Here is a 13,615-nt window from a genome sequence, read left to right on the forward strand (position 1 = left end):
CACATATAAATGTGTATATATTTTTATTTTTATTATTCTTTTTTGTTAAATGGGGCAGATGTTATAAGATTCTTTCTTCTTCTGCTTCCTTTCATTTTGAGATTTGTGTTTTATTTTTTGTTGTTGTACTGAAATTTTTGTTTTTAATCGAAATGAATAAACTATTAAATTATAAACTATATAAGCTCATAAAAGCTTATTTATGAATCTAGCAAAGCAGAATTTCCAGCAGTGAAAACAATAAAATAATTTTAGCAGAACTTAGTATTTTTTTTTCTAGCAACAAGGCAGTGAGTCTAACCTTAGCGGATGGATACTTGTTAAAGACCCGGAACATGGCCAACTCGGCTGCAATGGTTTTCCCGGAGCCTGTTGGTGCCCCCAGCAAGACGTTGGTATCCGTGTGGTATAGAGTGTGAAAAATCTGTGTCTGGATGGGGTTGAAGTGCGTGAACTTAAACAGGCTCTCATATTCCAGGTTCCCCAGAGCCGTCACCGGTAATGGCTGTAGGTCCAGAAGTTCTGAAAGGGAAAGTGTTATGGGTGAAAGAGTTGGAGATGATCATTCAAAATTAATATCTGAAAGTATTTTAAAAAATGTAATGCGCTACAAACTTCTGGAAACATTTAAAATATAGTCTAAATCAGATAAAAATGTTTAAGATGTACAGTGCTCATGTATAATCAGAGACAAATAAAACAATAGAAAGAAACTTTAAATCATTCAGAAACATTTCCCATTTATTCTTAATTATGACGGAGGCAAGGCATTCAAAAAGTCATATTAATAGTTTTGCACGTCAAGACATCTTTAAATGAAACTGAATGTTAAAATGTTTGTTGCAAATGGCCAAAATAAGAACCTTTATGGTCAAAGATTTGTTTGAGATTTACATAAAGTTTATGTCTGAAGTTTATTCCGCTCATCATGGACATTGTTGTATAATTTTGAAGATTTTAATGATATATTTAAACTTTTCTTTTTTCCAAGGTGAAAGAATTATAAGACATTGTTTAGGATTTTTAAACCATGTTTGAATTTATTGTACATCTTCTCTGTAAGAACAAGCTCACAATTATACATAAGCAGAAATATCTACATAATTTAGCCTAAATGCAATAATAACTGGTACTGAAGGTTTTAGAAGGTGTTAAGTCCACAAGGCCAAGGCTTATTAACTTCTAGTTAGTGATCAGGATTGACTGAAGCTGTTAGTTTTTATTTCCAGCATAAAAAAATATTTAATTGAAAGCATTTATTGAATTGAACTCAATCAATGTTTCTTTAAATAAAACATATTGGTTTAGATGTTCAGGAATAACCTAGGAACAACCAAGGCAATGGCAAGAAATGGCAAGATGTGGACAATCGATTGTCCGATGAGACAAAATTGGGCTTTTTAGCCATATTGACAAAACGTTTGTTTAGAGGAATCAAGTTAGGGTAGCGGTGCACGACTGCTCTTCTTCTGAATAAATGAAAACTATGTAATACAGTTGTTTACACTTCAATTAAAAATATTTGACTAAAGAAAAACCGGAGCAGGACTAGCGAGAGATGAATATGATTTAGATTTTTATTTCTGTGACTGTATACTGTGGGCCCTACGACCCACAGGAGACACGCCAGTAACAGCAGTAGTTATTTTATTCCATTCTTTGGTTTTAGCGGGTCCTTTAATTCCACGACTGACGTTGCTAAAAAGGACAGATTTTCTTTTCTCGATCTTGGAGAGCAGGACTTTAATCTCCGAACTTGTAAAGTTCTTCTTTTTACTTTTCGCTGTCATTTTCATGAATGGACACTTTCTGATATCTGAGGCAGGAAACGTAGCCTTATATGGTGCTTTTGGGGTGGTAATTATGCTAATCTCCTCTCCYCGTGCACGAGCAGCTGGATACAAACAGGTGCAATTCATCATGTTTATGCAGCTCATTTACACACTTTTCCTGAAGATAGAAGAGTTTGTTGAAGCTGACGTGACATGTTCATATGAACCCTTCATACGAACAAAAGTAAGAGAAATTTAGGATAAGAATACGAACATGTTCTTGCATCAAGCTCGTTTCCGATTGGATAAAGCAAGCTAACATTAAGCTTCTAAATTTGCCTTCCTAGCGTTCTGACCTTAATCCAATTTAAAATTTGTGGACTGATTAAAAGTCATGTCCGTGCCAGGAAACCTACCCTTTTAAATTAACTCCATCAATTCTGCCAAGAAGAGTGGTCAAATGTCCAGCCAGAATTACAACAGAAGCTTGTTGATGGATACAAAATGCCTTTGGTTTGGTGTGTTTATCTTTACTAATGAAGGCTTTAAAGCAGCACGTTTCAACCACCATGTGCGTTACTCCATCCACATACAGTCATGAGTGCTGGATTTGGAAGATGAATACTTTTAAAAAGCTGGGTCATCTCCTCTTACAGTTGTATGTGTGTGACAGGAAATATACTGACCACAAGAGACTGTGAGATTAGTGTTGTTGCAAATATTCAAACCATGAAATCAAACTATTCCTTCCTTGATGGAATCCATATTGCTTGCCATCATTCATGCCAGAGTTTTAGACCAAGATCAACTTATGATGAAAAGGAACAGATTTACAATCAATTTGGTCAAAACTTGTAAATAATATGTTCGATCTATTTCATTATAGCAAGATGTCCTGCTCGGAGTAAGTGTTTCAAATGATTGAGCTACAACCAAATCAAGTATTTGCATAATATCTGTAAAATCAAGTTGGATAAGGTAAATTTGTGTGTCCTGATGCATCTCAAAAATCCAGGTGGAAAAATCTTAAAAAGAAGAACCTGTCCAGATGACCTCCCCAATATTTTTTGAATTACTGTGGCAGATACCTTGTACATGGCTCAATCTATACTAACAAGACAAGAATTCATGTTGCCAAACAATAGTCAGTTGTAAATGTGCATTCAATTATTTTCTAAATATTTCATGAAAACCTGTTCACTGATTCATGAAATATTTTGCTAAAAGTGCAGAAAAACACACACAAAGACTAGGACAAAAACAAAATCTTCCTTTTGCGATGGACAGCCAGAAGTAGACGTGTGTCTGAGTGTGCGTACCAGTGTGTGGGGGGTGCCTCTCAGGTAAAATCAGGTTCTGGAAGTTGATGATACAGACAGCCTCTGCCCCAAGCCAGCGGTCTGACACGGCCTTAATGTAGTACTGGGAGGGTAATGGCTCGAAGATGGGGATAGTGAATACAATGTGCTGAGGCTCTCCAGAAAGCACCTGAGTGAAGTTAAAAACAAGCATCAGTAATTATCCACAGTGAGGAACACTGTCCTGGGTTAGTTAGGGTCAAGAACTCAAACTAACCTGTTTCTTCTGCAGGAGGAAGTACTCAGAGTGGTAGATGTGGTCATTGATAGGGTCCTCCACCCACAACCACCATGGCTCACCCACTGATCCGTGGACCTAAACCAGGGAAGGATAAAGATTTTTTTTAAATTTTACAATCATTTCAGACAACACTTACAGTATAATTAGTAAAAAAATGTTTGACCCTGTCCTTGTTGTTCTATTAACATACAAATTTAAGTTCATACTTTGAAGGCATTCATATCAAGTGTAAACTGACTAAACTTTGATTTGATTGGCCACAGCTTTAAATCAACAACAGAAAATTTAATATTGCTTAACACGAACACAGTTTCCATAGAGAAATAGACGACAGTGCTTAATTTTCTTTCTACTTTACCTTTATGCACTACTTTTTGTTAGTCTATCACATGAAATCCTAATACGTTGAAGTTTGTCATTGTATAAAATGAGAAAAGGTTTTAAGGAATATGAAGACTTTTATAATGTACTGTATTACCAATAGCACATAATGGCCTTTTTGACAACCAGTTACTCAAAACACTGAACAACAACTTCCAGTTCAAACCATGACTTAAAAACGGAAGATATGTGACGGGTAATGGCACAGCCGTAAGAATGAGTCAGTGTGGTCCGTCTACCGGGTGCCATCAGGAAGGAGGGTTCATGTGTTGGGACATGTGTCCTGGATCTGCAGCCAGATCAGAACTAAGCCAGTCAGGGTTCCATTACCACTCTTCCCATGATTAAGGCATGCATTGCTAATCGAATGTAAACATACATCTTCATACTCAGCCTCTATACAATGGGCTTCTTGTTTCACTCAGGTTCCGGGACGAACTTTGGACTAAGCTTTCTGTGATCCTTTCTGGATCCATCTGCCTCTGAGGTGGGACATGTAGGCTCTCAAGCACAGAGATTCCACAGTGACCAAAATCCCAAGGTAGGAGGGGAAGCTCTTCTATTATGTGAAGTGAAAATGTGACAATGGCTGTACTGTTTGTGTAAATATGATCCGTGTAACTCAGGAGACAGGAGGACGACTAAATTTAGGCAGCTGTTGTCACATTTATCCTTCCACATTACACCGAACACTCTGTGTGTTTGAAATTACTGGAATGGTCAACCATAGCTCAGTCTATACTAACAAGACAAGAATTCATGCCGCCATCTTGGCAGGTACTTTGTATCATCCCTACTGTTAGTATGGCAGCAGACAATGGACATATAAGGAAAAAAACAGCCAAGAAACACAATCTTTGGCCATTACTTATCATATTTCTTTGGCTCAGTCATGCCCCAGGAACTATGGTTTGACCTGGGGGTGAGCTCCCCCACTCCAAGCTGGGTGATCCAATTTCTCTGTTACAGGCAAGGTTGCCTGTTAAACATGGTCTTCCTTCATCCGCAAGGTCTTTGAAAAAGGTGGAATGCTCCCTCTGGGTCAGGGGTGAGTCTTTGCCTCAAGTGGAGGAATGCCCTGTTGGGAGTCTTGTTCACAAGTGATGGTAGGATGAAGCAAGCAATGGACTGATGGATCTGGGCCTCTTCTGCAATGATGATGCTGTTGCTACAGGTTTTTTTTTTTGTGAAGAATGAGCTAAGTCAAAAGGAAAATATCTTGCCTTACTGATCTTTCTATGGTCAAACACTGTCCGTGAGGGATGAATCATAACTGAAAGAAATCCCAGATTCATGCAGCTGAACAGTGCTTCCTCCATAGGGTGGCTTGGTCCATCCTTAGAGATAAAGCAAGGAGCTCCATCTTCTCGGAAGAGCTTGTAGAGAAGGAGAGGAGCTTCTCCTCACCAATGAAAGGAAGCAGTTGAGGTTGTTTGGCAACCTGATTAAGATGCCTTCTGGTTTTTCAGCACATGTTCCATTGGGAGAGACCCCAGTGAAGACCAGAACTCGCTGGAGAGATTATATATCCTGTCTGGTCTGAGAATGCCTTGGGATCATCGCTTACCTGGTCATTCCAGGAAAAATCAGGTGTGACGACAAGACGAACTCGTAAGACAGTGCGTGTGATTGGTTGGATGCTAGCCTCCATTGTGATTGAAGGAATCTGGTGTGCACACTGTTTGACAGTCAGTCCAATGTTAACGTGATGCAGCATGTGACCTAAAGAAAGAAAGAGAGAGAATACAATTTTTGATAACAGATATACAGATACAACTTTACTGATTCCCTGTGGAAAACTGTTTTTCTCACAGCAGCAGATGCAATGGCTCATTATTGTCACTATGGTAACTACACATTTGTCTGTCACTCCCTGACTGCCATGTCAATGAGAGGCAGACAGAAACACGAATTGAAAGTAAGTCTCAAACAATTGCTGAGTGAAAATAATAAGTCATTGTGCTTTATTTGGGGAAAAAACAACCCCTCCACTTTGACTGAGTGAATGAAAACCTTGACATGCTTAAATAAAAAACTGCTAGTTTTATTTTATTAAAACACATTTTTGAAACTTTAAAGTACCTAAATATTGTGGCCTGTAAGGCAAGTAATTAATTTTTGTCACTGCCAATCAATGATCCCCAACAATAACCATAAACCTTTTATAACTGTGGACAATGTTCATCTAATTAGACAAAGAATCCTGCCACAATGATCTGATGTGTGATTAATTAAATCTTAGGGGAAGATAGTTCTCACAGTTACGTTCTTATTTATTAAACTGCTTTGATTTATTTTTGTATTGTTCCCCCTCTTGATGTAATTACCTATAGTTTGGTCTCCTTTTTGTTCCAAGTGTGGTCTATTTTATCCTTTACCCCTTATTACTTTCTTAATATCCTTTAAGTGCTTGTTCTTTTCCATCTGGTTGTTTCTTGGGTTTTGGTGTGGTCAGCAAAGTAAGAATTTCATTGCTCAGGGAAACAGGTTTCATCTGTGTATATGACAACAAACACTTGGAATCTTGAATTTTTGAACCTTGAATCTTATTTTGCAGTTTTGGCTGTTTGGCCGTGGGTGTAAGGAGCTGTAAACTAATTAAACCATCATTACATAGCGTAAACTAACATAAACTTGCCAAGGGACAGACATATGGAAACTAGCCTTGGGGTTGATATCTGGCATATTTATAATTACTGTGTATTTTTCAGTAATGCAGTAAAAACTGTCCCTGTTTTAAACAAATCAATAATTTATGGGAGAGTTAACATGCTTAAATCTTGTTTAAATCTTTACCTTTAGTGAAATTTTTTTGCAAAACTGACTAAGTGCTTTCTGAGAGTTCCATTACAACTTGTCCAGTGATTTAGGAAATATTTTGCTATAAACAAATGAGCAACCACACGCACAAGTAACTATAATTATAAAGGACCTGGAAATGTCTCCATACTACTTAATATTTAAAGAAAAGAAAATTTTAATTTTTTTTAGCCAGTGCTTTTTCATCCTGCCGCACAGAGACAGTAACTTGTTTTACGGAAGGATTTGTCCCCCTCCCCAGTCCCCACAGTGGAACAGACTGTTTTTCTTTTTACCAATCTCGTCTTTCCTCATCTCCTTCAGTTTGTCCACAGTGAGCCTCTTCTCCTCCAGGCGACCCAGGACCACGTGGCTCAGTTGAGGGAACTGGCGGAGAGGGTGGGCGAATCCCCACAGCCTCTTGTCGATCACCTTACACAGGGTGAGCAGTCGGTAGGTCATGGCAGGCCAGCGCTTCCTCAGAGCGACTTCAAACAGAGCCCGCATAATCCGAGCAGCATTCTGGGGGAGGGGGGGGGCAACATCAGGAGAAAAACAAGTTAAATCAATAACAACTTCACAACCACACAGACTTTATTTGAACCTGTGGACATGATCATTAATTTTAGTTTTATCTGCCTCTAAAACGTCTGTGTCTGTATGCTAACAAAACATCTCATGCTCTACCGGACAAACTTTAATTAAACTTCTGAATAAGTAATCCTTGAATGTACAACTTATTAAGTTTTAGAGTCCACCTAGTAGTTTAAGATGACCATCATCGGCAACTAAATTTGGAAAACATAAAAATGGCTAAGTCAATCAATTTCACAGATATTGTGCTAATATTGGTGTAGTTGTAACAGTTATTCACAACACATACTCCAAGTGCTACTCATTGCACAAGATCTTTGCTTAAAATTAATTATTGAATGTACTGTATGTGCCATAGATTTGTAGTCCTGAGGCTGCAGGTTTGAGCCCAGGCTGCTTCAGGAAAGGGATCAGGCATAAAAAAAATTGCAAAGTCTTTTCTGCGAATGGGAGCTGCTGAAAGAAAATAACAAAACAAGACTGAATGTACGTCTACAACTGATTAATCCTTGAAGTCAGCTTAGTTCAAAATGGCTGTTATAGACATTTAGAAAACACAAAAATCTCTATACAAAGGGCTAATGAGCTAACATTTGATGTGGTAGTAACTGAGTCATTTACAACACAAACTCCGAGGGTGAAATTTATTTGCCCTAATGGATTACTGAGATTAATATGATTGGGCATAATGTTGTTTTCAAGGTTTGACCTAAAAAGCTCCAACTGTCCCCTGTCAGATGTGTAAAGTAACAAAATACAAATACTTTGTTGCTTACTTAAGTAGAAGTTTTGGTTATACTTCACCAGAGTATTATTTTTTACTTCTCCTGTTTACCTTTTAAAGCCTCATGACTTCTACTTCATTTTGGCTTATTTTTGCTCAAAAAACTATCCAAATATGGCACCTACCAGATATAGTGAATTTAATTGTGGATGTGTCAGAAGGACAAATATACAGACACTAGCAGTTATCATCACACCTGCACATGACACAAATCACATCAAGCCTCAGCAAGGACATAGCAGACATACATGTAGCCTCTTATGTTGATGACCATGGCAGAGATATATATGTAAATGAAACAGCTTTGGCCTGAAATTTTCAACATTAACATTTTAATACAACTTTATAGTCAATATGGCCTTTAGCAAAAAAGTATTTTAGGGAGGTTGCTTCCTAATAAATACAATTGTGGAAATTCTAACTGCTTACTTTTGCTAACTTTACTTTTAATACTTAAGTACATTTTATATCAACACTTTAAGTAAACTATGAAACGGATGCCACATGCTGTCCAATTCAAATAATGTTTTGAATTTACTGTTTTTTGGAGATCATTGTGATCTACTACCACCTTAAATTAGAGACACACATATGTGTAAAAATGGCTGAGTTATGATCAATTTTACATTTTAGATATGGCAGCCATCTTGGATTTTTATTTAGTATTCATAATTTGTCAAAGCTTGTTCTTGGCTACTAGAATACCAGTTTCCAGCTCTGTAATTAGCCGTTTTTAAAATTAGCATGCAGTTAGCTTAAACTTCTGATTAGCATTTATAATGTTTTGAGTTAACTCTCAGCTGCCACCCCACCAAATTTCAGCTTAGTTTGTCTTAAAATGTCATCAGATACTTTAAGAAAAATCTGGCATGTCTCTCTCCTTTTCTCTTACGATAAAGGAGACTTTAACTTTTACCAAAGTAATTTTATGTTTAGAAACTTTAAATGTTTTAGATACTCAAATATTACTTTGAGGTACCTTTTACAAGACTGCCCTTTGTTAACAAGCTGATCTTAGTCTAAAATTGTGAAATGAAAGAGGGCAGTTAATATACACTCCTTCAAGGAAAGCTAAGCTTTTAATTCAGGGCAACAACATTGTATCTTACAATCAGATTCCAACCTGTGATGCATGTTTAATGTAGAGCAGAATTAGGCCATAGCAGCTGCTGGGTGCATCATTCTGCTTTCAGGTAATTAATCATGCTGCAATCAGGAGAAAGTCTGCTTCGGTTCAGACATGCAGGTTGGTTCCAGCTGTGCTCTGATGGATTACTCATCAGATGGCAGCACTTACTGAAGACCACTCAGGTCAGGTTGTGACTGATCTGCTCAGCTGTCTATGTGATCAGAGTGTCTGCAGAATGCATCCGTGGAGGAGGAAAACTGAAATCTGAAGCCTGAAGTGAATGTCGATTAAAGAAACCCTAAAAAAATGATCCTGTTCATCTGTTACACTCTACTGATGCTGAACTGAGTCCCAGTCTTTAGCTAATACTACGGCGGTTAAAGGTTTTATCAACAAACATCAAGAAACACCTTTATAAAAATTTACAACAAACATCACTTTATTTACATCAAAGTTTCTACTGTAAAACAACTGCTATGCAAAGTCATGCATCTAAGGGCTGTACAGTGCAGCGGTGTTTAGAACTGTCTCACAGCAGGAAGGAAGGTTTGAATATCACCTGTGGCCCAATGGCGCCATCAAGAGGAGCGTGTTGGTGGCTCTGCTGCACACCCACTGAGCACAAATACTACATTTTCGCAGTATTAAAAAAGGGTAAAAAATAAAACTATTTTTTTTCTATTTGAACTTTATTTTCCCCCTGAAATCCCATAATTTAGTTGCTTATTTAAAAACAAAAATGTAATTACTGACTACTGCCTCTTAAATACTGCTTAAAATGATCATTTTAGAGACATAAAAGTATATAATTACAAAATAAAATATTTATTTATAGTTATTTTATTTGAATGCACAGGTGTTGAATAAATAAGAACACAGAGGACGTGAATATTAAAACGCAGTGTTAGTCAAAACATGAGAGTCAACAGGCTTTTTAATTTTTTGTGTTAAAACTTATTTATTTGTAGCATTAAGCATGTCATCTCTGTAATAATATTTACATCAAGAAAAACTTTTGTCTCACCTTAAACATAAATCTGTCTCTGTCCAGTACCCCAAAACTGAGCACTGAGTACTGTTTATGATTATTTTATCATCATTTTGGAACATACTGCACAAACAACTCCATTACTGGTGAGAAACAGGCAGACTGAAAAAAAGGAAACTTTTTTTTTAACTACCAAGGCATTTATGTTCTCACAGATCTGCCTAGTGCTACAAGATTTTAAATAAACTTTGAGTTGTCAAATAAAAAGAAATAAAAAATCCTGCTATCATCTTTGTCAGTCCATGTGCTGCTTTTGTGTGTTAAATTGAAACACATTTAAAAATCTAATTTACTAAAACCAAGGTTTTTGAAGAACCCATTCAGCCTTGTTCTGTCCTGAATGCCATTAAGAAGCAGCTGTTAAACTGCAGTGAGAAATACTGATAAAAAAAAAACAAACTAAAAAAGTCAAGTTGATTATAATCGTTTGTATTTTGTATGTATCTTTTTATATTTGATCTGACTGTGGTTAGATGCTTGTTAAAGTGACTATTAGGTTTAATTTGTTAGTACTGATGTACATCAGTGAACATATTCATCCCTCTGTTTTCATTACTCGCTTTTTTCCTATGTGGGGTCAAGAGAGCTGGTGCTTATCCCTATAAGTCACTGTGCGAGGGGTGGGCTACAGTCTGGACATGTCACAAGTTCATCGGGCCGCATACAAACAAATGAGACAGACAACCATTTAAACTCTCACTTATAAGTAGGGATGATTTAGAGTTATCATTTAACCTAACCATGTTTTCAATCTGTTGAAGGAAACTGGAGGACCCACATTTTCATGAGAACAAGCAAAATTCACAGCCGAGCAGTAAACAAACCTGCAAACTTTAACCACTGTGTTGCCGTGCCAAAGAGAATATTAATTTATTAACATAATTGCTTCCATTAATGGAGTGATTTGCATTTGACGTAACAGGACACTCACCTGGGCCACATACGACAGGTCGGAGATGAGCGAGAAGCTATCCACCTCTCCTCGACCAATGTACGTCTGCAGTAAGATGTTAACTTTGCCGTAACCATTTTCCACCCCGCCGGCAGCTGGCAGCTCGCAGTAGTTACAAAGCAACTGGTCCAGTTCCTCCAACTCCTCATCACGAACCTGACAACACATTCTGTTTTTACTGCCGCTTCAAGATTTAATGTTACAATTAAAAAAATAAATTAAATTACATTTAAAGTTTGTTAAACCTTTGTTAAGTTGGTAAAATCAGTGCTGGTCAAAAAAATCTAACTCAAATCAAAATCATTTAGAGTTTATTGATCTCTTACCTTGAGCTGTTCAAACTCTTCAGCCTTGGACACGATGCTAAGAATGTCAGCTTCAGTCCTTTGAGAGTTGAAAAGTTCGTTGAATGTCTTTACACAGAGGAAATATAAGTAATTAGAGTTTGATCTGATGTCTATGGTCAGAAAAGAATAAGACAAACAGATTTCTGACATGCTTTTGATTGCAGGGCACTAAAAAAAATGGATCCATGATGGCTCCAGATCAGTCATCCCTTTGCAGTTTTGGTCAAATGGTACTCATATATTGAGAAAAGAAAAGACAATCTTCTATTGGTCACTATGTACCCGCCTCAGCCTGCTTTGTACCCACTTTTTGTTTATTATGTACCCAACTTATCACCACTTCATACCTACCATGGCTGCTGCCACTTTGGTTATAATTTTACTTATAGAACACCTTAAATATGAAGTTAAGCCTGGCACATATCCTGTTAGTACCAGAAAGTACCCAGTGCATACCTGGTACATACCAGTTATGTACCCTGTAAAAATCACATAAAGTAAAAATGTGGTACTTACAGAGTATGCTACCAGGTGTCAGGTTTGCGAGAAGTCAAAAGTGAACAGGTCTGGAGCGAAACAGACTCGGGAGACCAGATACAAAAGGTAAGTGATTTTATTTACAGTGCGGGTCGGGGTGTGAACTGGAGAAGCTGCAAAGGAAGGACAGCCGGTGAGTATTTGTTTGATGGGAGAAGAGATCTTGCAATAATGATAAGGATCTATTTTCTTACAGGTCGATGAGGGAGGAGCGGCACAGAGGAGANACCTGCGTCACGGCAAGACGCACTTTCTGTGGCAGGATGAACTCATCATTGTCACAGGTCTGTTCCTTCTCGTAGATACGAGAGAGGGAGTCCGGCTTGACATTCTTGCTACCAGGTCTGTAGGACAGAGAGAAGTTAAACCTTCCAAAAAATAGTGCCCACCTGGCTTGACGGGGGTTGAGCCTCTTGGCAGAGCGAAGGTATTCCAGGTTCTTATGGTCGGTGAGTACAATGAATGGGAGATTGGCCCCCTCCAACCAGTGCCGCTATTCCTCCAGAGCAGACTTGATGGCCAAAAGTTCACGATTGCCCACATCGTAGTTTCGTTCTGCTGGGGAGAGGGACTTAGAAAAGAAAGCACATGGGTCTACCTTATCGTCGTCAAAACGTTGACTCAGGACAGCTCCAAGACCGGTGTCTGATGCGTCCACCTCTACGATGAACTGTCTCTCTACGTCAGGGAACTTAAGGATAGGGGCAGAGGTAAACAGAGACTTCAGTTTGTGAAAGGCTTGGTTTGCTTGGTCGTTCCATACAAAGGAGTTYTTACTTGAGGTCAGAGAATGTAAAGGTGAGGCCACAGAGCTATAATTGCGGACAAATTTCCGGTAGAAGTTTGCAAAACCCAAAAACCTTTGCAGTTGCTTACGTGACTGTGGTATAGGCCAATCCAACACGGCAGAGACCTTGGAGGGGTCCATGGAGATCTGGTCAGGAGAGATGTTGAAACCTAGGAAAGTGGTACTGGTGGTATGAAATTCACATTTTTCTGCTTTAACATAGAGGTTATTTTGGAGTCTGAGAAGGACGGCGTGAACATGACGGATGTGGGACTCAAGATCTTTAGAAAAAATAAGGATGTCATCAAGGTAAACAAAAACATTGATGTTGATAAAGTCTCTGAGGACATCATTAACAAGAGCTTGGAACACAGCAGGGGCATTGGTAAGACCAAAGGGCATTACCAGGTACTCGTAGTGGCCTGAGGGGGTGTTAAAGGCTGTTTTCCATTCGTCACCCTCACGGATTCTTACAAGGTGGTATGCATTGCGGAGATCGAGTTTAGTAAAAATCTTGGCTCCCGAAATAAGATCAAAAGCGGAGGTCATGAGCGGTAGTGGGTATTTGTTTTTAATCGTTATGTCGTTTAAACCCCTATAATCAATACATGGCCTGAGTGAATCATCCTTCTTACCCACGAAAAAGAACCCAGCACCTGCAGGTGAGGAAGAAGGACGAATAATACCGGATTTGAGGGATTCAGAGATGTACTTATGCATGGCCTCACTTTCAGGTTTAGCTAGAGGATAGAGGCGACCTCTAGGGGGAGAAGTACCTGGCAGGAGGTCAATGGCGCAATCATAGGGACGATGCTGTGGTAACGAGGTAGCTTTAGCTTTATTAAATACTTGAGACAAGTCGTGATATTCATGAGGAACATTAGAC

At 38.4% G+C, this 13,615-nt stretch overlaps 1 protein-coding gene across 1 annotated transcript; it reads right to left on the reverse strand.

The window, feature by feature from the left end:
- Positions 1 to 301: 301 nt before the first annotated feature.
- Positions 302 to 11,471, reverse strand: LOC106532853 (activating signal cointegrator 1 complex subunit 3; the record flags this gene model as incomplete). Its single annotated transcript, XM_014029006.1, is given in 7 exon segments — positions 302 to 522; positions 3,092 to 3,260; positions 3,348 to 3,446; positions 5,320 to 5,474; positions 6,848 to 7,073; positions 11,038 to 11,214; positions 11,385 to 11,471. Coding segments are annotated over 7 exon segments (1,134 nt in total), but the record flags the coding sequence as incomplete, so codon positions are not given.
- Positions 11,472 to 13,615: the final 2,144 nt, after the last annotated feature.

This window comes from Austrofundulus limnaeus, unplaced genomic scaffold, assembly GCF_001266775.1.
Source record: "Austrofundulus limnaeus strain Quisiro unplaced genomic scaffold, Austrofundulus_limnaeus-1.0 Scaffold839, whole genome shotgun sequence".
NCBI classification, from domain to species: domain Eukaryota; kingdom Metazoa; phylum Chordata; class Actinopteri; order Cyprinodontiformes; family Rivulidae; genus Austrofundulus; species Austrofundulus limnaeus.